The 24,032-nt window shown below is 40.6% G+C and overlaps 1 protein-coding gene across 2 annotated transcripts in view; it reads right to left on the bottom strand.

Annotated features, from left to right (window-relative positions):
• LOC119728633 (transient receptor potential cation channel subfamily A member 1-like) overlaps nt 1-24,032 on the bottom strand; it is a 61,825-nt gene that overhangs the window by 5,442 nt on the left and 32,351 nt on the right. The window contains exons 10-25 of one of the 2 annotated variants that reach the window (XM_038200949.1): nt 23,019-23,185; nt 21,858-22,022; nt 20,899-21,013; nt 19,421-19,587; nt 18,485-18,572; nt 17,415-17,570; nt 14,440-14,510; nt 13,191-13,401; nt 11,501-11,581; nt 10,120-10,310; nt 8,569-8,698; nt 6,502-6,699; nt 5,873-6,055; nt 4,954-4,974; nt 4,266-4,414; nt 2,002-2,136 (exon numbers count right to left, since the gene is read on the bottom strand). In XM_038200949.1, coding sequence (XP_038056877.1) covers nt 2,002-2,136; nt 4,266-4,414; nt 4,954-4,974; nt 5,873-6,055; nt 6,502-6,699; nt 8,569-8,698; nt 10,120-10,310; nt 11,501-11,581; nt 13,191-13,401; nt 14,440-14,510; nt 17,415-17,570; nt 18,485-18,572; nt 19,421-19,587; nt 20,899-21,013; nt 21,858-22,022; nt 23,019-23,185 — 2,228 coding nt within the window. The remainder of the gene's footprint in view (nt 1-2,001; nt 2,137-4,265; nt 4,415-4,953; nt 4,975-5,872; nt 6,056-6,501; nt 6,700-8,568; nt 8,699-10,119; nt 10,311-11,500; nt 11,582-13,190; nt 13,402-14,439; nt 14,511-17,414; nt 17,571-18,484; nt 18,573-19,420; nt 19,588-20,898; nt 21,014-21,857; nt 22,023-23,018; nt 23,186-24,032) is intronic. The other variant, XM_038200950.1, reaches the window with a different exon arrangement.

Here is a 24,032-nt window from a genome sequence, read left to right as displayed (position 1 = left end):
CTGAGTATGTTCATTATTAGTTGTTGTATGCATGTACCGAGTTCATAAATGTTCGTTACTCGATGACCAAGATCTTAGGGGGAGGAATTAGACTGGTTCCTAGTTCCTCTATCATTGATTTTGAATGTTTTATACAGTGAGAGGAAGAGAGGGCGACAAAAACCTGCCTTTACTGGCTTCTTCTTAGCGATGGAGGGCGGTAGACAAAGTCTATTCATGGGTGGGTAAATTTTCGAACTGTTGGTTCCCAATGATGGCGTCAATAAATTGTAATGAACTTTTTGACAAGTACTGAAGCGAGAGTAGGCGATGGAATCCCGAGAAATTTTAAGTTAATTGCGTCACCCAATTAATCTATAATTTTGCTGTTAATTTCACACACTTAATATACCTCTGCAATACTCAACAAAAAGCTACATGTTAATTTCTCACCATTTTCAAGTATCAGGTGTTGCAAACAACGCAATCCAAAACAAAATCTGGGTGATGGCTGAACAACTATTTTTCTTGCTCATGTGACCATTAGGCAATATGAAACTGCTTGTGTGCGACAGTATTGACATTGTCAGTACATTTCGAGATAATGTTTAATTACTCATAATTACTCAAAAAAGTCATACTCCACAAGTTCCCTATTGAGACATAGCTAAAAAAAAAAACATCGTGAGTGCCCCCTTAACCCTGATTGAACTTTTACCCAAAATTTCTGAGGCAAAGATCAGACCCAGGCCAACTCCCACAGGATCTGTATTGTCCAGCTCCGACCATAAGGCTTGTGAAGTAAAGCTGTTGTTATCACAAGGCCATCAATAATCACATCATCATGTCATTAGGCCCAATCTTGAAGCCTGTAAACAGGTAATTCCCATCCTTTTTGAATTGAGCTACATACATGTAGCTTCAGGCTGTTATGGTTGGGGGTGTGTTCAGGCAAAAACTAGGGAGATAAAACTCGAACTTTTTTTGTACGGGTACTGAACAAATACAGAGTTATCTGGGCATGTAAACACGTTTTGGCTTGAAATTATTTTCTTGAGCGAAGAGGGTCTCTATCCATCTATTTATACACTTTGAGTAGGGATTATGTTCACCAACATGGCTACTGTAACGGAGGTGCCGGGCTGCCGGCTGAGGGCGCCAGTACGGACCCACGGTGCAACCGTAGCGTTGGGACCCCTGCTGCTGGGCCAGGAAGACCCGTTGCCAGACTGCGCCGACTCAGTAGTGTGACTTTTGTATAGCGTTCCTTTTTGTTGTGAGTTGTACAAAGAGAGAGCCTCGTGTAAAGAAAGTGGAAAGAATAAATGTCCGTAGAGCCCCGAAACCCTGAAGAATAGTGTCTGTGGTTTCCTTCGTCTGGCGTGTGACAACCCAGGATCCGGTCGACGTTACACTACTGAAGGGGTTTTGTTAGACCGTCACACCCATGCACCCTCCTTCTTAAAAGTTCAGCTCTAGATGATTACAACTAAAATGAAACGATGACGCCTCGCAGAGTTACATACAGACGCCCGGTAATACCCCTGACATTGAACTTGTCCGAATGAAAGCAATGAAAATATAAATTCAACATTGATAACAAGCATGCATTTCAGGTATAATTTGTAAGTTGGCATGTTACCGGCAGGATATTGCCCGTTTTTGGCCGAGTCTACTTGTAGCCGTGGAGGCTATCTGACCTAAAAAAAAAAAATCAGAAGTAGTCAAAATCTTTTGGTCTGGTAACGAGACTTTCTAAGCCCCTCGGCTTAGCTCGTATCCATCGCCCAAACGGGGCGCTGGGAAGGGCTATTCTCTTTCATAAAAAAAATGTGAAGGAAGCACAGACGTCGAAAAGATTCAGCGCGTACGTGTCACACGCTCACGGAAGTGTTGACCTGTGTTATTGTCCAAACAAATTCTGTCCAATCAGGGCTGGAAGAAAATTACGTCATGCATCCTGAAGAAATTAGCCATTCCCATAATTAAGGGCGGTAGGTACAAGCGAACCCCTCAGCTCACCTGAGGCGTCCACAATCCGCAGGGGGCGATATTCCCTCGTCCTGATCATCTGCCTCAGTACTTATCTCCATCTTCTGCACAATGAGACGCAAGAGGTCGTGTTGCTTATCCATCTGGCTTGAGAGTGATTTCAACCTTTAAGCAGAAAAAAACAATAGGATAATTGGAGCAAATCACTTCTCGGGTAAGGTCTCCGAGGAATACCTCATTCAACCAAGGATTTTACAGCTGAAATCTGAGGACACCTGTCGAGAAAAACAGGTTTATCAGAGGCGTAGCAAGTTTATTTTTATTGGGGGGTGGTAAAAGTTCGTAAAAAGGGCATTCGCACATCTGTGCTGAAATGTACACAGGATTTACTCCCGACACTTGACCTCCGTAAATTCAAACAGTGTGGGTTTTTTTTTTTTGGGGGGGGGGGGTGGGGGTGGTGGGCAGGTACAATCTTCCGATGGGGGCGCTGTTTAAACCTGAAGATCATGCACACTGTCGGACAATAGATGGCGCTTTTCAGGGCGGCACACTATTGCCGACGATCGCGCGCAATTTTAAAAGGGCACTTGTTTGAAAAAAAGGGGCACTCTTCACAAATATTGAGGGGGGGGGACGCTGTTGAAAAAAAGGAACGTGAATGGAAAAGGGCAGTCTTTACAAAACATTGGGGTGGGGGTAAATACCCCCCCCCCCCCACTGGCTACGCCTCTGTTTATACGTAATACATCATTTATTTGACAACCAATAACCGATCACTAGTCACAAATCCTTTTTTAAATTTAGTGACATTTTCTTTTCAGCAAATCCAATTTGAAGCACTAATAAAATATTTAAAATTCAAAACACTACAGAATTTGAGCTCCGCGAATTTTTGAAAAGTTGTATGCTTCTTAAGAGCAAATGACCAAGTGTACAATAAAATTGTTGGTCCCCATCCATGCTCACCTTGTATATAATTATCTCATAGTGCATGCTTTCATTATCATCAAAATAAATAAACATGGAACTTTCTAGTATGAAAAAAATAAAAATGTGAGTGGCAAACCTTTTTGACATTCGCATTGCATCATGGGTATGATGACAAACAAGCAGTGCAATTTATGCACAAACCTATGGGGGCAGTGAACCAGTCAACATTTAATTTTTTTTTTTCAGTATTTTTCCCAAATTAATTGATCAATTCACCTAATAGAATTCAGTTTTTAAACTTAAGAAATGAAAGAAGAAAGAATCTTCGAATTTCTTTCAAGGTTTATCAGTCATCAGACCCAGAGGAACGATTGTGATTGGTCAGTGTTGCAGGCGTGCGCTAAAAATCTTGATTCTGATTGGCCATTATTCCGGGCATGAAAATAGCTATGAGTCATTAAACTGGTATCTAAAATGGGATTCCCCCAAAACTATTCATCTGAAAAGCTGTAAAGAAGAGTGATATTAAATTACATTTCAATTTACCAATGAAACAATGTGTGAAACAATGGTCACTATTATTATTGATTTATAATGAGAAATCACATGACAGGCAATGTAAACTGGTTCACAGCCCCATAGATTTGTGCACAATTTGTTGGTATGTTTTTATCCACACCCAAGATGCATTGCAAATATTGCTTAAAGGACTGGTTCATGATCGATGTCACTGCAAATGCATGTTCGAATCTGTGACGTCATAAGGCGAATTTGACGTCACTGAACATTTGGTGTGAAATTTACCGGAATTGACAATGTATTCAAGTATTTTTTTTATCGATTTCGCAGCTGGAGTATAAACCGGCATTTAGCAGTTACTGGCGCTGCGAATTCGTAAAAAAGTTAATAGCCCTACACAACTTTATACGCTGGCACAAGGTTAAATTTGCCCGATTTCGGGTGATTCGCAATGTAGTGCACCACCGAGAGTTTGCCACGGAGAGTCCAAAACATGACCCATTTAAATGAGCGTCAGTAGACAACTTGAGCCAAGTTGTTATAGATTGGGGCATAGCGTTCTACCGTCTCACACACAAAACACACATTGATAACAAGAAAAGAAAAGGGCAAGCAAATCCTCGAATCATACGATTACGAAACTATTAACTCGAAAAACTAACAATTTCAAATGTCCCGCGCTGCGAATTTTTCGACCATTTCCCACAATGCACTGGGATATGAACTCTCCGTGGCAAACTCTTGGTGGCGTACTGCATTGTGAATCGCCCAAATCATGAACCGACTTAATGTGACATTTCAGCACTTTGGTGATAATGAATAAACTAATTATTCAATCCTACTTTTTCTTGAAGATGTTCATCTCTGAGCTACACTCCCGGCCTTCCCGAGAGCCTGTGAAGAGCTGGCAGCTTTTCATGTTTGCCTCCACCTTCTCTAGGTTGCTTTCCCCGTACATCGACTTTTTAATTTTTCTCCATAGTTTGTTTCCCTGCATGTAATCAAATTAAAGCATATAGAATATAGCAGTGGCAATACAGGGTGAATCAAAAAGAAGTATACACTCAAAACAAATCCAGAAAATTGAAATTCAATATTTTGAATATCGCTTCATACATAATAAGTAGATACACCTGTCAGATTTTAAATGACACCCATGATCATTTTGGCGCTTTCATGCGTGACAGATAGGGGCTAGATTTGCAAACTGTGTGAAAATGAGCATGGTGTCATTTAAAGCCTGAAAGGTTTATCTGCCCCACGCAGCAATATTCCAAAAATATTAACAGTTTTCATTTGAGAAACATTTTTCCAAGTGTATACTTCTGTTTAAAGTGTCTAACCAATTTACTCCCCCCCCCCCCGAACAAAATTGTTTTGCAATGATTTGTAATACAAAAATAATGTATTAGTATGGAACCGGGGAAAATAGTTCTTTGTTAGAGATGAAAAGCACAATATGGTGAACCACACAAGAAATGGATATTAAAGCAGACACACTGAGATGGGGAAGGGTTCTTAAAATCTTACCGAGGCTCCTTTCTTATGAGACTAGATAGAACAAAATGCAGAAAGTAAACAAAAATGTATTTATGAATAAATTTCGAAAAAACAAACATGTCTGAACAAAATGAGAAGAAAGCGGGCCTATTTAATTAAGCCTAGCGGAAATTGAAATTCAAAACGCAAATTAAAAAAATTAAATTCAAAATAATAAAAATAAAAAAGTACATATGCAAAAAGCGTTACAAGAATGGTCGGTACAAGTTCTGCAAACAGTTATTTCATCATTTCATGTTTTATGTCAAGGGTGCGTCATTATCACGTGGCTTCGTTTTGCAATTTACACGCGCAAGGGGGCGGAAGCCCTTTCCCGTAAAGGATTCAGGCCAGTAATTAGGCCCGAAACTCCCTACGCCGGCCAAATCACCATTTGCATGCCCTCAAAATGTTTGCTATAAGAGCATTTTGAACTCAAGGGTTTTGTAAATTTAAAAAAAGGTGGAAGCTGCGTGAACATGACTGCGAACCTGTGTTTGAGTGAAATTCGGATGAAATTTGGCCCTAAAATTGCTCTATTTTGCAATAGAGTGTATCATTATTCAAAATGGCGATGAGATTCAGGGCTACGTTCAAGGGTGATCATCTTCGGGTGGAAGTTTCTCCCAAAAGTCACCGGTTAACCTCAAAAAAATTGAACAGAAATGAAAGATGATGAAATAAGCTTTAATTGGAGTGTGTCTCAAACACCTTGGAGAGTTCGGACTATTTTTCCTGAAGTTTGGAAGTGAGGTGGGATTGACCACTGGGCTCTACGGTGGCTAGCTACTGGTCTGCAACCATTATGTGTGTATTCGAACGCAGCCTTGGATAATTCGATTTGTTTGTAATGACGACAACCCATGTTGGGAAGGTATAAAGCGCCCTCTATGGGTAGAAGATGACCTACATAGCGTTCCCGTTGGCAAGACTTCTTATTGGGAAAGATGATGACGTAATCCATGTCGACCCATTCCAAGATTTTGGCGGGAATCTTCTGTTCCATCTCCGTGTACATCTCCACCTGCATGGCCAGTCGCTGGAGTTTAGCGTCTTGTTGAACCTTAGCGATATCGCCGACGGCCAGACCGATCTAAGGTTGAGGATCGATACGACAAATTAGTTATCGATACCTGATCAAAAATCAGTGAAAACAACGGCATTACACTTTTACCTTTTGACGTTTGGTGTACAGTATAACACTAAAAACTTTCTAAAGAAGACTTTCGTTTGGTTAACAACTTATAAGAATAAGTCGCACGTTACTCTTGAACAAAGGATATAACTGCGCTCTTTTCAAGGAAAGTGGCCCAAGACTATTTTGAACCCTTAAGTTCGATAAAGCATAGCGTTTGTTCCAATGCATCGATTTGAGTGAAGTAAAGTTTGTTGGTAGATTAGTTATCTGACTTTAAGAGGTAATTTGAAAATATTCCAAAACTCACATGCACTATATTAATTGGTTTTCGACTGTTTTTTTTTTTTGTGGGACAACCAGTAACCGCGGCTAATCAACCTATAAAAAACCAAGATTCTCACCAAAAGATTCATGAGAATGATGGGCAGGAACAAGATGAGCAACGCCAGGAACGAAAATGACAGGTGCATGAAGGGCATGGTTCCTATCTCATCATCAGTGGAGGGCGCAACGAAAGAGTTGATGAAATCAATCTCTGCCATCATCATGGTGTAGACGCGGAAAATGGCAATCGGGATCGACTGGAAAGCGTTGTTTTGCTGGGTGATAAAAACAATTAGTACAGAAAGTCCTAACATATACCACAGGAATGGACCATTATCATGTTGCGGCCGTCTTGATTTGTTCCCATCCAAATCACAAAACCACAGCGAGGCTGGAAGGAAAAATACAAATTCAAATTCAAATTCAAGTTTATTATCCACGCACTAAAAAGTAAAGAAATTTCCCTTCCACTGGCTTTTCTGAACATTGACATCACATAAAACCACTAAACCAATGTACAGTATAATATTGTGTAATTATACATTACACAAACATTTCTTAAGTCAGCATAGCGCACATTAGTCTGGTTCCTTTTAACACAACAAAAATTACCATTCAGTACCGATATTGGATACAGGGAACATGACTGAAATTGTCTGGTTCCTTTTCGCACAACAAAAACATCATCATTCAGTACCGATATTGGATACAGGGAACATGTCTGAAATGGTGGAGCATAATAAAGGTCTATACCTGACGATGTGAGAAACATATTATTGTCATGTCACTCTAACGGTAAACTAGAGAGTCACAGAGAATCCCAATTGATAATGAAGTTCAGGCGGGAAGTCAAGCACGACATCTTAATTTTGTATTTTAGTAATTCAAATTCACTTATAGCCAGAGGGTTAGAATATTAAGAATCAAACTTGGAATATAGCACTCCCTTTTGGGGAAAGTATTTCACTCGTTGGTGACCCATTCCTTATCCCCATCATTCTTCCTAAAGAGTGACCCTTTTTAACAGAGACAAGAAGCCGTGAAGAGGTGTGCACACCGATTGGGAGAAACCGGTCATTTGTGACACTCGTCCTTTTAAGGAAATTTTAGCACCGACAATCGGTAGTGGTTAGAAATCTTTCTCGCTTTAGCCGTTCATTATTTACAAACTACAAATATTGTGATCACAATTCATAAAAAGACCGGTTTTACCACGGCGAACCGAAAACCTATGCATGCTTTGGCGACATACCATGCTAAAGATAATAATTAGGTACCGGTATATAGCACAGAACAAGTCAATTTTGATACCAAAGACGTTTACTAGTTAGGGTTGCGGTAACACCATGTGGAACAATCTCTGTTGAGAAGATATTTAGTTCTGAAAAGAACCGGTTGGTTGTGAAACTCGTTTGAAAAGACGTTTACGTGTACAACGCAAAGTTTTAGAAAACACTTCAATTTGAAAATACTCTAACCACACATTGTTTGTCAGTTTTCTTATCTTGCTAAAAGTTTCTTTGACTTTGATTTTTTTCCATTGTCAATTTGCAGAATTCCAATTTAGTCGGCATTCAATTTTTTTTTGTCTGATCGTATAAATTAAGGGTGAATTTCTGTCATGAAGGTTTAAAGGGAATGTACAACATTTGCCTTTGCTGCAATTTTCAGAAATAAATGGATTTGGAGGATTAATATGTTATAGCAAATATTGTCAAACTGACTTGTTTCACTTTTTTGGCTTGTAGATGCTGGAAAAACCACAAAAAAAAACAATCATTTTCTTGAAGTCCGGTTCCCTGACCCCACTTAAGATGAAACGGAGCGATTTATAGACTTTGGGAAATTGATAGGTATAGAGAATCAGTCTAGAAGGCTTGTACTCCTTCACAGGTGTGTAATCAATTGCAAAAAAAATGCGGAATAACTAAATATGAAATATTTGGAGTTTTTTTTGAAGAAAACAAACCCAGTTTTTTCCAACGCTGGAAAACGTCAGCACACCAGGAGCCACGATTTTTCAGGATGCTTTAGACTGTCGTTCCCTAACAATCCAGTCAGGTATTTCGAGATGATTTGACCATTTCGTTTTATGTTGTATCTTCCCTTTAACTGCTGAAATCAAGTGATTGGGTTTCACCTACCTCGTCCTTCATGAGCATGAACAAAGACATACTGAATGCAACGATGAGGGTAATGAAGATTATCAGCACGCGAACCAGCGTCTTCAAAATCACCTGGAACATCACCACGTAGATGCCAACCGCATTGATCCTATTACAAAAATAACAAGTGATGTGATGAAGTAATTGTTCTCGTATTTGAGATCCGTTCTTTCAACCATTGCATTGTGTTTGTTTACACAACTGCAAAATACATGCATCTACGACGTATGGCAGCAGTAAGAAACTCACCTACATCCTCTGCCGCAGAACAACTCATTCATGCTTTCATATCATCCAGATTAGATTTTTGCAATAGCCTACTTGTAGGTCTACCACAACATACGATAAAACGTCTCCAACTTGTCCATAAATCTGCCGCTCGCACACTCACAAGAATGAAATCATCTTGCCACATAACACCCATGTTGCACAAACTTCACTATGACTGCTTTCCAATCCAGTACCGCATACAGCTATACAAAGTTCTCTTTCTTACATTCAAAGCTCTTCATGGCTTAGCCCCACTGTATCTGAAGGAAATGGTTCAACATCGTCAACCGAGTCCGGGTCTCAGGTCGTCATCCAATATACTTTTTGTCCCGAAGACTCGTTTGGCGACCTACGGAGACCGAGCATTTTCCAGCTCTGCACCGTGCCTGTGGAACTCGTTACCAGACGAGTTGAGGGCAATACATCAATCATCTCTCTTCACACGCCAACTAAAGACCCACGAGGTACTCCCTCACACATAACGTCCTCTACCTTCACACACACTGACTTTTCACTGACCGGCGACTTTGAATGACTATTATTTTCAGATACTGTGCGCCTTACACATGCTTTGTTATTATTATTACATGTGCATACCTTTGTTTTACGAAAAGCTCAACTTTATCACTGCTTTGACTAGGAAAAATTCGAAGCTTCTTTTGTCCTTAAAAAGAATATTTTATGGTTGGTCATGATTTGAGCGTGAACATGAGTTTTTATAAATGGGTACAAAAATATGAGAGTGCCACAGATGTTTATTAATATTTTAGTAAAGATTTGCAGAAGCAGACATAGAAAAAATTAAACATTAATAACGACGAAAACATGCCAAATACGTAAATGTTTTAATAACGTTTTATATTCCAGTTCCAGTTTTATATTCCGAGATTTGAAGGTAAAACACCGTTTGTCAAACAAAATGTATTTTTGCAAACTCAATAGCATACTTTTTAAGAAAACTGTGAAAATGCATGATGATTTTTCTCGACGCAAAGCAATGTTAACGTTAAAAGCCATCCCTTCGAACAGGTTCATCTCCTACAAAAACATCTGACTGATACTTCATGGCTAATATCTCGCATTGCTCAAACGTCCGTGCACACACCACCCTGGACATGATATTATACAGAATTTGATAGATTTGAAATCAGGAAGGTGGAGGACAAAACCTAACACAGCCGCGGTAATGTATCGACGATTCCCGCTTTAAACACCTATACCCAAATGCTAGAGGCCATAGAGAAATATCCAAACCATTACCTTTGCTGATACATAAGGAAGAGGAACCAAGATAGGAACGCTGCCACAGCACCACACTGCCACTGGGCATCGCAAATTGCATTCTCTTCGCATTGATGAAAGCCAAGCATGAAGGGCAAAATGAAGACTAACGTGCACACGTAAAGGGTCCACTCCAACAGATTGATGTAGTCCCTGAAATACTTGCCAGGCTTCAGGTTGGACAAGAAAAGAGAATATCAAAAGCACTTAGGTTAATGCTTAAAACTAAACGTCATCTAACTCATATTTAGCCCAACCGATATTCCTTACAAAATACGTTAACCATTTTTGTCATTCACGCCGAGATGTCCCGTATGTACCAAAATTTATACCCTGATAAAACGTTACAGCCCGATAGTCCGCAGGTTCGATAGTCCAAAGTTTCTTTAGTCCGAATATTCAATAGTCCGAAGGCTCGATAGTCCGAAGGTTCGATAGCGCAAGGTGCCCATTTGTCCGAAAACAGAAGAAGGTTAAATAGTCCGAAGGTTCGATAGTCCGAATAGACGATAGTGTTCGATAGTCCGAATCGACAATAAGGTTCGATAGTCCGAACTGACGATATGACCTTATTGTCGATTCGGACTATAGGACCTAAGTGTCGATTTGGACTATCAGACCTTATTGTCGATTCGGACTAATTAACCTTATTCTAAATTCGGACTACCGAACCTTCGGACTAATGAACCTTCGGACTATTGCTTCAAATGTTTGGATTAACGAACTCTGTATCATTTTCGGACTAACGAACCCCCTCTTTTGGAAATTTTGTGCATTCGGACTATTGAACCTTCAAACTGAAAAACCTTCTGAAGTTCGGACCATCGAACCTTCGGACTATCGGGTGAACCCCGATAAAACATAAGTATCGTGTATAATTGGTAACAAAATTATGGATCTTGCCCTAACTGTTCCTACGTATCGGAGAAGTGCACTGTTCACTCAGCGTTATCCAATAATTGTGAAAGAAAACAAATCAACAAAAGTTTGCTCATATGGGAGTCGAACCAACGACTTCGTGCTTATAGTGCAGACGTTTCTATAACCACTCGACCACGAGCGCAAACCTCCGCCAAGGCTAAAAAAAAAATCCCCCCATGATTGTCAGTACACCCCCCAAAAAAATACTCGCATAAATGGTGAAGAATCCTTTAAAAAAATCCTAAATCCAGACCCAGATCCGGATCACTTCCAAAATCTAATCGATTTGTACTTGTATCAAGGACCACCCCTACAAAATACTCATGCAAATCCGTCCATAACTTTTTGAGTTATCTTGTTAACAGACAAACCAACCAACCAACAAACAAACGAACCGAATCCGATGAAAACATAACCTCCTTAATGGAGGTAATGTTACCTGTTGATATATCTGTCCAATCTCCTTCAAGATGTTCGCAACAGAGTATATAGCAATGGTCCATATGACGGTAAGCAGCCACTGCAAAAAAAAAAGGTTTATAAATGAAAAAGGAAATCGCTCGCTTTGGTATAAAACGTTATATAGGAAGCTGCCATGTTGTTTGTTATTGACACCCAGCAACACAATTATCACGTGTAGAAAGCCATTTTAATTTCAAAAGCAGACTCCTATCGGGTTCGTTAGTGTGACGTCATCTCAATTCAACCATGCTTACGTCGCATGGTGTAGTATAGCACAAATGGAACCGGAAGTTAACGCAACTAGAGCGTTTATTCAATGGGCGATAGTTATCAGTTGTGCGCGCGCGTGTATGACGTTTTTACTGAAGAACCGGTTAGAAAATTGGACTCGGTTAGCCTATTATTTGATAAACCCTCTCACGTGACCACTTACTCTCCTAATTATCCTACTCATGCATGCGCAGTCTGTATTTCATAGAAACATAAATTCACGCTACACCGGCTAAAAATCATACTTGACGAAACATTCCCTTTGCAAATTCGAAGCACGTCACAAATGACGTCACAAATTCGCGGTCGAGTTTGCTTTTGAACCGAGTATGAACCGACCTAACGCTGTACGTGCACTCACCTTTATTATACATTGCATAGAATTATACCAAATTAACCCCCAAACTTATACATGTCTTGTACGTTTACTGGCACACATTTCGAAACCAACGTCATGTCACTCCTTGCGTTAGAGGTTCTTGCTCAGTTTACCGCCATGCTCATTTTCATTATTAAACAGGGGCGGCGCACTTGCCCCCTCCCCGATTTTCACAGGCCAACAAATGTGCCCCTCTCGCGGTTAGAATGTGCCCCGTCGAGATGAAAACAAAACTGCCCTCAAACGCACATAAATTATGAAAGCATTATGATCGCGCTTCAAATACAATTGTCTCCTCTCTTGTAATGGAAAACTGCCCCTCGAAAGCACAAATATCCCTCTCGAAATAATACATTGTGCTCCTCTCGAGATGGCCGAAAATTGGCCATCAAAAGCAACAGTGCCCCTCTCGCGATAAGAAAAAAAAATGGTCTCTCTAGGTAACTAGTCAAATTCATGGGCGGACCCAGAGAGGTAACTGCCGGGGGCGGAGTGTGCGCGGTGTGCCGGAGGCCCAAGGGCGGGTCCAAGGGGCCCGGGCAACGGGGACCCCACGTCACAAAAAGGCAGTCACTACGTACACTACCATATTTTCCTTTAAATTAAATGGTTTAAGTGGTCAGAATTTGCCTTAGATCGCACCACAGAGCATCTAGAATCCTTTTTCCCCGTGGGCCCTTAAGCGGGCCCAAAACCCCACGCACGCCGTAAACTAGTGGACCCACCATACCATACCGACGGAAGGTGCCCTATTTTTACTGGATGAGTTCCCCTATTTGGTGTTGCCCCCAGTTTAGAGAAGCGTTCCGCCGTCCCTGTTATTAAACACTAACTGATTGTTTTACTCATTTCTCAACGACTATAGCATTTCAGGCAAAACTATTTGTATGCAAGTTTTCCATCATCATGTTTATACCGTGTAATTTATGTGTAAATGGGTGAACTTTTCTGGTTTTCGAGATTCCCAACAGTGAGTAGGGCTTTAAGAACTTGGGCAGAAATGTACTTTGCTACATACTGTAGACAACTGCCATTCCTTTTGTGGGACTGAATCCGTTCCATTTGGAGCGGTGGTGGAGTTGGCTTCGGAAAGGTTCGTGGCTGAAGCGTTTTTGTTGGTGTGCTTGTTGTAGTAATCTGAAGAGTTGACGATGACGGTCGTCATGCAAACAACGAAGAAAATGTGAAGTATCATGGCAACAACGTGGATCCCACAGCCGTAAGATCGCCTGATTTCAAACACACACACACACAGAAACAAAAATAGGAATACAAATTAGATCCAGTACATGTATTTATGTTGCATAACGATGCCTAAAATTATATTGCTTCTTAAATATCAGGGATCCGAATTCCGGGTCAAATCCGACTTGTATCAGGGATCCAAATTCCAGGTCAAATCTGACCGAAATCAGAGATCCGCATTCCGCGTCAAATCCGACCTTATTTAGGGATCCGAATTCCAGGTCTAGTCCGACATGTATCAGAGATCCAAATTACGATCAAATCTGACCTGTATCAGGGATCCGAATTCCGGGTCAAATCCAAACTGTATCAGGGATCCGGATTCCGGGTCAAATCCGACCTGTATCAGGGATCCGGATTCCGGGTCAAATTCAACCTGTATCAGGGATCCGAATTCCGGGTCAAATCCAACCTTTATTAGGGATCCGAATTCCGGGTCAAATCTGACCTGTATCAGGGATCCGAGTTCCGGGTCAAATCCGACATGGGACAGTTTAGAGTTTAGGCAAGTACCTCAGTACACAAACTTAATACAAAATCTGCAGGGAACGGACGTAATCAGCGAATGAATAGAAATATATTTTCCCGATGTCACAACTCACAAGAAATGTTTAAATTCTTCGTGTTCACTTAATTCACCTGAGGCCTTTAGGAAAGTCTGTCAGCGATGTCGTTTCAAACTGTACATGTTTCCTTGTAATAGTTGTACAATAATATAATATATTATAATAGTTGCTTTACAATCATGCAGTAATCCCATCTGTTTTTGTTATATTTCATTGTGTTGTAGTGTATTTGTAATGCATTGTATTTGTACATGTGTGAAGTCATTTGTATTGTTTGCAGGGCCCAAATAGTAACCAGTTTTAATTTGTTTAAATACGGCATACCCTGGGTAAAGAAATGTAGTAAATAAATAAATCAATAACAATTGGTCTCTGCTTAATTAGTTCCTCGATTTACCAGAGGTTCAGTTGCTTTTTGTATTAATCGTGATCAATGAACACGATCCAGATCCTCACCATTTCATGTTGAGGTACTCCACACAGATGGGGTGCGACAAAAGATCCATGTGATTATTCTCAACCATGAGCTGTAGATAATCACATAAAACAGCCGTTATGGTTACAATAAAACCGAACATGTAATAATAGGTATGGTGCAAAATGTCCACGACTGTATTCAATAGGGCGTCGATGAAGACCGTAATAATAATAATAATAACGGGTTCTTATATAGCGCTTTTAACTCAGATCAAAGCGCTTTACATTATTATTACTTCTGATCATTGGGCAAATTAAACAATCTAAATACCATCTCAGCTCCCTGGGGAGTATACAGCTCGATGCAGCCTGTTAGACTCAAGGAAGCTAATTCAATCACAATAACAATCTCTGCCCTCACATGTATTCATTTTACTCCTGGGCGGAGAGAAGCAATGAGTGACAAAGTGCCTTGCCCAAGGGCACACGCACCATGACCCCAGGCTGGACTCGAATCCACAACCTGCAGCTTTACCCGCAGACCACAGCACTCCACACAGAATACACGTTTTTAGGAAAGTTGCTGACTGTAAGGGCCAATTTCATTAATCTGCTAAGCACATACATTTTATAAGCACACATGTTGTGCTTAAAACAAACAGGTAGTCGGCCAAAATGTCACCCTGATTATTTGACTGGTTCTCTTCAGCATTCCTGATTAGCACACAAACTCACAAGCAAAATATCCTGCTTAGCTGTCCCACGACATTCGTCTACTAGCTAATCACTATCATCAACATCGATCCATCATGCAACTTGTGTTTCTTGTTTCTATACATAGTTTCATAGGACATTGATGTCCACATTGCAATATGTAGGCTACAGTATGAATACATGTCGCTTTTTAAAAATCATTCATAAATACCTCACAGACAGTTTACCCATTCCAACACTGTAAAAACGTTGGGTAGAATGGGTTGAAATGTAGACCAGTGCTGGTCAACATAATCAACAGGTTAAACTCTTGGGCAAATTCTTCCCAATACTGGACAATTTTTACCCAAATCAACCCGCAATGAGGTAATTTCAACCCAATGTTGGGTAAAATTACATTGCCCAACAGTGTTTTACCCAACATTTTTTACGGTGTATTGGTCGAGTGCCCGTTTCTTGGCCGGTCTTAAACAGTTGATAAAACACCGGCCGGCTGGTCTTAAACACTTTTCCAGTGTCACATGAAATTTTGACTCCTTTGAAATGTGGTTCCTTTTACCCTTTTATTGGCCGACAGTTCACACTCCTCACTTAGGCATGCGCAATGCTACCAATTAGTCAGTATTTCATAGTCCTAAATTTACACTACACCAGACAGCTGCGTTCTGCGCCACTCGCGCAACACGCGTCACGCGCACGCCAATCTACATATAAGGAGTTGTTTACTACTTCTCACGAGAGGCACGTACATAACACAGTTAGAGGGGTGTTTAAAAAAACATGAAAGAAAACTGTTGAACGAAATCGTTTGAAACTAATTTATATTTGTTTTACTTGTTAATATATTTATATATTCATAAATACCTCAGACAGTTTAGCTATTCCTATTGGTCGAGAGCCCGTCACGTGGCCGGTCTTAAACGGATGATAAAGACATGGCTAGCTGGTCTTAAACACATTTCCAGTGTCACAATAAAATGTGGACTCCTAAAAATCCAGTGCCTCTTACCGTTTCATTGGTTGAACGTTCACAATTCTCACGTAGGCATGCGCAACACTACCAGTGAGTCATAATTTTATAGTTCAAAATTCCAAACGCAACGCCCCAGGTGCGTTCTGCGCGACATCGCGCAGAACATGCCACGCGCGCGTCAATCGCCATAAAAGGGTTGTTTACATCTTACTCGCCAGCTCAACACTCCATTATTTTGCTAGAGGGATGTTTCAAAAAGCAGGAAGTGAATTTGTTGAACAAAATTGGGATTTTTTGAACGAATTATTTGATATTTTTTAAACGAAAAGGTATTTATGAATGGGAATAAATATGTGCTCGGTCGGTATTTATCACTCCTTTTAAGACCGCTTAGAGTCTGGGTGCTGATAATTACCCTCGCCTCCGGCTCAGGTAATTATCAGCACCCAGACTCTAAGCGGTCTTAAACGGAGTGATTAAAACCTCTCGAGCACACATTTATTCCCTTATTAATACATTAAAATATATTTTAATTTTATTATTAATATATATTAATACATTAATATATATTTGTTTTACTTTTTTGACCGAAAAGGTTTTATGAATAGGAATAAATATGTGCTTCAGCTCAAGTCATTATCAGCGTCCAAACCGGTCTTAACATAGTGTTTAAAACCGGTGTCACGGTCTCACTTTTCCGGCGTGCTAGCTTCTCTGGGAGGATTCGGCTGATAATTGAGCACGTTACAGTGCACGTTATATGAGTACGATACATGCTCATGTGTCCGCTGTGCTTACTTTTCCTCGGGATGTATTGTGTTATGTAACACGTCCTGTGGATCAAGTCATTCCACGGTCTTGCAAGCATTCTGATCCCAGCGTCATGCATGTATGTGTGTTCATGGAGGAATAATTAAGAACGAACTCCTTCGTCGAGTTCCTTCTCGTTCGTGGTTCATTTTGTCTTTATTTTTGCAACCAAGGCTTAAAATAAATGTGTATTTCAAGTCTTTTTGGTTATTGGGAGTTGTGCGCGCCACGAAAGTTCTGGATTCGACTGGTATGCAAATATCTTAAGATCTTACGTGCACCAGTACAACACCGAATGACTCAGCACACATTAATAAAGATGACTAAAATGTACACTACTGCGCAATTTTGTACATGCGTGGTGAAGCGAAATTTCCCTTTCAGAGAAGCTAGCACGCCGGAGAAGTGAGACTGTGACACCGGCCAAGCACACATTTATTCCCTTATTAATTAAGGGATATGATGATATGGAAATTTAAGTTATAGGTTTTTACAGGTTGTTGATGATTATACTCACGTTGAGCGTGTGCAGAGGTGGGAAGGGCGAACCCTGATTCCTTTTCTCGATCCGTTCTTCCAGACTTGGCTGCAAGTAATTGAAGTCATACTTCACCCAGAAGTCGGAGCTGACTGAAGGCTGGACTGATCTCGTTACACAACGGTCTAGGACGCTCTTTTGAATTCAAAAACAAGGCAGGAAAATAATCGCTTTTGAAATACCAACTGCCAGATGATACTGTAACGGATAGTTTATGCAGCACTTTTGTTGTCATTGCTTTCTTGCACTAGTGCTCCGGCGGCGGGGCTCCGGCGGTGCGCACCTGACCTGGTTTTTGGTCTGGCTGGCGCGCACTCCTGAAATGGGATCTATAGGTTTGGCAAGATGCCGGGGTCATCACAAGTTTGGCTGGACTCCGGAGGACAAGAGCCCAATAAGTTCCCGTTACAATACGAAAAGAACAAAACGCAGAAGTAATTTATTTCTCCAATTATTAAATGAAGATATACGTAACTCCATTCTGCATAAGTCGCATCCACCGCGAATACGCTCCAAGCAACAAGGTCGTATCTCGACGTCCATTGACTTTGTTTGTGTATAGATCCGGGTTATTTTAAGTGAGATGGGACCTTTAAACATTATTCCTAAAACTCGCGTTTCAGGTATTGTAGGAGATACGACCTTGTTGCACAGACACGACGATATTAAAATATACTCGCACCATTTTGGAAAATTAATACTATGCCAAACATTATCCTGTGCTTAAATGAATGGACACACATGCATCCAACGCCATAATAGACCTTTAACTATCATGCTTCCACCATTTTAGTCATGTTCCCTGCACCCAATAACAGAACTGAATAATAATGTTTTGTACAAAAGGACCAGACAATTTTTCCTTCCAGCCTCGCTTTGGTTACATTAATCTGAATGGGAAAAAAATCAAATGGCTGCAACATGATAATGGTCTATAGTGTCTAATGCTTTCTATTTGATGTTATCCTGCTATAGCTATATATTAACAAAACAACTTGTCGAGATGACGCCCCCATCTGGATGTTCACAAGACAAGGAGAAACACTCACTTGGTACACTTCCGGCATTTTACTAATAAGGTTTCGAGCACCCTCGTCCCCAGCCTCGGTGAAGAATGAATCAAAAACGTCCTGCCACCTGCAATCAATTTTTAAAAATCATAATAATAACCGTCAAAAACATGCGTAGTAACAAGATGTCGGATATGTATAGATCCATCAATCCGGTTCGTTAGTGTGACTTCACTTCAGTTTAAACCACCCAACCTGCATCCACTGGAACCATTGGAACCGGAAGTTAACGCAATTTGAGTGTTTACCCAATGGGCGCTAGTAATCAGTGGTGCGCGTGCGTGTATAACGAAGCCACTAACGAACCGGATTTAACCCTAAAGGGGCCGGGGGCGGAATCCACGGGTTGCCGTGTAGCGAACAATTTTCCGTGAAAACTGAATTTTCCAATATACGTCGGGTATTCAGAGCAGAATTGCCATTCGTACATATGAATAATTAATTAGCTATAATTCAAAAAACCCTTTGACCTATAGTCATGAAATTTCTTGGGTATGATTAGGAAGAGTTGCATGTACTGAGTTTCAAAATTTTTCATCACTCGACGGCCCCCCCCCCCCCGGCTGAGAGATGGTAAAAATTACCCGGCCCTTTTAGGGTTAAACCGCCTCAAGATGTTTGACCAATCACCGCCCTCGACTAAAATCCCACTGGAACATTGAAGAGGTACACGTGTTAATGTCAAAGTTCGCAGTGGGCGGGGCCTAATGCCAAAGTGCGTAGTGGGCGGGGCCTAATGCCAAAGTGCGCAGTGGGCGTGGCCTAATGCCAAAGTGTGCAGTGGGTGGACCATAATGCCAAAGTGCGTAGTGGGCGGAGCCTAATGCCAAAGTGCGCAGTGGGCGGAGCCTAATGCCAAAGTGCGCAGTGGGCGGAGCGTAATGGATCGGTCTAATATCAACTTGATGTAATCACCTATCGTGAGCCACGATTTTCTGAGCCACTTCCACTTTGTTAGCTGCCAGAGTAGCCGCCATTAAGCCGTGTTTGTCACCGTTGCTTAGCAGAGATGCATGGGCTGTTAGCAGGAAATCCACCGAAGCCGGCTTACCCTCCTTTGCAGCCAGGAGTAGAGCAGTATCCTGGGAATCGAAGATCAAATTCATTGTCAACGCATGTCCAAATCGTATATGACCCGGACCATTAAAAACTTTGCATAAAACATGATTGTAAAAATATAAATGTGTAAAATGAGGCAAACAGCTGTGTTATTGGATACAAAATGTCGCTCGTTATTTAAGAGTATTGGGGAAAATGAACACGCATTCAATTAAAGAGATTAAACCATTCGATTAATACCTCTTTGAAAGTTTATCTCTGTGATGCGAAAACACGAACCAACCGATACAAAAGATGATCGGGGTAGCATTGTTCCTGGGAATCATTTTATGCAATCGTTGCGATCGATAAACGTTTAGAAAACATGAAATTAAATAGTGCATTTTTAAAATCTGCTGAGTGTTATTAGGTGTTTTTCTGTCAATTCGCCGCACCCCTATACATTTTTTCAAGTATAACGTCGCCTTTGTCAGTCCGTAGATTCAAATCTTACGGGTATTTCGCCACCCATACGTTCACACCGATCGGACGTAGCTTTCGCACAATGTGTCCAATTTCTGATGCGAGGTATACCAACAATCTTTGTTTTCCGTTGACCGTGTACCGGGAAAACTCATTCACGAACGAAACCATTGAATAATTTTATTCAATATCATAACTACAAAACGCTTTGTCCTGTTACACTGAAACCTATCTGCTAAGCATAAAAGTCTTCATTAGTTTACGAAATTTCATAACAATCGCTTATATTTGAGAACAGCATGGCGATAACCTCGTCCCCAGGGTTTCGAGCAGTACGCGCTCACAACTATACTTGCTCCCTCACCCTGGTATTGGATCATTTGTATGTGCACAATTTTTGAACACGTATGCAAATGAGGAATAGTTTGGTACCTGCCTGTAAGTTACATAAGCGTTTGTATTTGTACGCAGCGTCTGGGATAAAAAAAGAATCAATTCGTCGGGTCGTGAGTTACGAAAACACGATTGTTTTCGAAGTTAAAATGTTACAAGCTTATCCTGCCAATATGCAGTAACACATTTCATATTAATATGAGCAAATAACGAGTATTTTTGACCGGAAGGCGTGGACGATATAATTACAATGATCGTGCAAACACGTTACGCACGTTGAAAAAAACAACACCAACTACACGATTAAATCCATTACTAGCCAATTGCGGTATCGAATCAGGATACAGGAAGAAAGTTTTCTATCCAGGGCTTACTATTGGAAATGAGGTTGGAAATAAAGTAAGCACTGGGGACGAGATTGGAATGGCGTTGGACTCTCTCTCAAAAATCCTCCTCTTTCAGAATACACTTGTACATACTCGATTGTCATCGGCTTGATCAAGTAGGTAACTATGCGTAGTGAGCAGAGTCTTCATACAATCTAGATAACCAGCCATAGCTGCCAGGTGAAGTGGCGTTCGTCCTTCGTAATCCCTGAAATTGGAAGGAATGTTCAAATTGTTACGTTCTGCCGAGCTAATAAAAATCAGTAGTGAAACGGCAGCTGCATAAAATGATAACTCAAAGAACAAATAACAGATAGAACAGTGTTGTGGCATCGTGGTTAAGGGTATTGGATTCGTGGTCTGCGGGGTAAAGTTGCAGATTGTGGGTTCAAGTCCATCCTGGGGTCATGGTGGGTGTGCCCTTTGGCAAGGCACTTTGTTACTTATTGCTTCTTTCCACTGCAGGAGTAAATGAGTACCTGTGAGGGCAGAGATGGTTATTTTGATAAAATTAGCTTCCTTGCGCCTAACAGGCAGCATCGAGCTGTATACTCCCCAGGGAGCTAAGATGGTATTTTGGATTGTTTCATGGCCCAATGAGCAGGGGTAATAATGATTTAGCACCTTGAGCGCCAGTCCTGGTGGATACGAGCGCTTTGTAAATACCCACTTTTATTATTGGAGTAGCAGCAGCTGGATATTTTTGTTAATTCAGAGAGATCTTTTTAATTAGGTTTACTATTTTTTTGGATTTGACAGCAAGCTCTAATATGCAGCGCTTTGTAACTGATTATGATATAGTGTAATAGTATTGTGTGCTATTTTCCCATTGTAATATTAAAACTAAAAGGTATGTGTAGTTGATGGAAGTAGCGATAGCTGATTATAATTTGTTTCCTGACAATTTTAGACAAAAAGACAAAAACTGTATTTTTATGACAGGGACATGGTTATGGGAGGGGCATGGCCCCCGTAGCCCCCAAGATCCGCCAATGGGTGTTCCTAACTTCACTTGTCAAGTCTGTTCAATTTCCTGGCCACCAGTGTTTCACCTGTGTAGCAACGCCCCTCGGAGTAGCAGCAGCTGGATAACTTTAGCGTGGCCATTGAGTGCAGCGATATGCAGGGCAGTCATTCCTTTTCCATCAATGTCATTGATGATGTTGGGCCCGATGGAACTATCCAACAGGCGCTTGCAGGAATTGAATCGACCATACCTAGATAGTCACAGATGGTATATGGAGGAAACGTAGAGCAAAACTATTGGTTATACAAGACTGGAGGGAAGTTTGATAAACGAAACAGCAATGAGGGAAAGTCAAACAAAATGCAATGATGTAAAGGAGCCCTTTTTTGGGCACAACCGAGTTGACGTTTAACGTTGTAAGAATGACATATTCATTAGTAACCTTGCGTGAAAAAAATGCAGTTAATCGCATTTACCATTTGTCTTTTGTGAACCTTTTTACTGCGGTGCCCGATTGGCGTTTCTGTCTATACACGAGGCGTCTAAAATTGCAAAAAAGCACAACATGTGCCCCCCAGAGCCGTTCTTTCCATGAGGTCTAGAGGGGAGACATACATTCCCTGGCGGGGTTGCCAACGACACAGTCACTATAGTATAGCCCAGAGAAACTTTGCATTAACATAAAGAAGTGAAACTGAAAAATAAAGCTTGAGCTAAGGTTCAGTCAGTTTTAAATCTGTTTTAACTATAATATATTTTCTGTTTCCACTCTTATGCCAACTTTTGAAACCTCGTGGACAAAAATGTATATCGGGTACCGCAGTAAAAATGTTCACAAAAGGCAAACGGTAAATGCAATCACACAAGCTTACTAATGAATATGTCATTCTTACAACGTTTTAAAAGTTTAAAACCACGTAGTTTGAAAAAAAAAATGGCTCCTTTACAGCATTGCAGTTTTTTTTAACTCTCCCTGTGTTTCCATTCACATAAGAGAACGGAATTTATACAATGATTACAATCGACGAGCCTTCGCTCAAACTTCAGACGCAGGTATTTGGGGAACATATTCTATACCAATTCTAACGTAGTCTCACGCTGGCTTTCATTAGTTACCGTAAGGTTGATACACACTATTATGACAAATATCCTGCTCGGGATATTGCGCAACCTCAAAATTGCTTACGAACACAATCCTCTTGTACGGTTAGACAGCCCCTAACTGAGTGGCATTTACCCAACTTACTTGGCGGCGAAGTGTAGTGGTGACTGTTTTTGGCAGTCTTTGAGATTAACCGTAGCTCCGAGTTCGATCAGACGCTGCAGGGATTTAATGTTACCGTCCCGCGTTGCGTAGTGGATAGGCGTACAGCCACGATTGTCCATATCGTTCAAGAGAACTTGCATATTTGACTGTGCATGGAAAACAAACGTGCAGTCGCTTTGGTATTAATCCTTTTATTATGAGAACAAAGGTGTTTGTCTTTTTATGAGCTAAGAAGATACATTGCTGTGTGAACCTGGAAAAAGGCATTCTCTATCTGTACATAAAGCAATTATCGCCTAGTAGGTATAAAGTACACCATTGCATCATACAAAAGGCCACTACGGAGATATATGAAACAGATGTATAATGACGTAAACAGATCATAAATGGTATAATGATAGAATTGAATTTAAAAGGCGTTCACATGAACTGTCATCATCAAGAAGAATAATGAATGTTCTTTAACCTAACAAAATGTACGAAGTCACCAAGGCTTCTTTTGAGTTTCACAGAAGTCATTTTTTTCTACCCACGTATCCTTCAAGGATAGAACATCAAAATGAAGAACTGGCTTTTAAAACCAAATGTAACATATTACAAACGCTTTTTTGGTAACGCTTTGTAAACATTGTAGCGCGTTTTGGGGGAAAAACGCAGCAAAAGGCCTATGTGCTGAATTTTGAGTCGGATTCATTATGTAGATATGATGTATTCATGTATCAAAAACAAAGCCTCAAACAGCCGGTTCAAGTGTTACAGCTGCCTTATAACTGTAATTTGACTTCCAGAAAAACTAATTACAATTTACAAACATTCCAATTATATTACAAACGCTTCGTGTTTAACATGTTTATAAACGGCTATTTTTGTTTTTCAGTGTTTAAACGATGTATGAGGTGTCTAAACAGAATTGTTCATGAAGCGTTTATCAGTTAAAAACGATGTTTATTGTGCCAAAAAGAGTTCATAAAGCGTTTATAAGTTAAACACGAT

The sequence above is a fragment of the Patiria miniata genome, unplaced genomic scaffold (assembly GCF_015706575.1).
Source record: "Patiria miniata isolate m_02_andy unplaced genomic scaffold, ASM1570657v1 HiC_scaffold_20, whole genome shotgun sequence".
Taxonomy (NCBI): domain Eukaryota; kingdom Metazoa; phylum Echinodermata; class Asteroidea; order Valvatida; family Asterinidae; genus Patiria; species Patiria miniata.
This window is presented reverse-complemented; position numbering and strand designations above follow the sequence as displayed.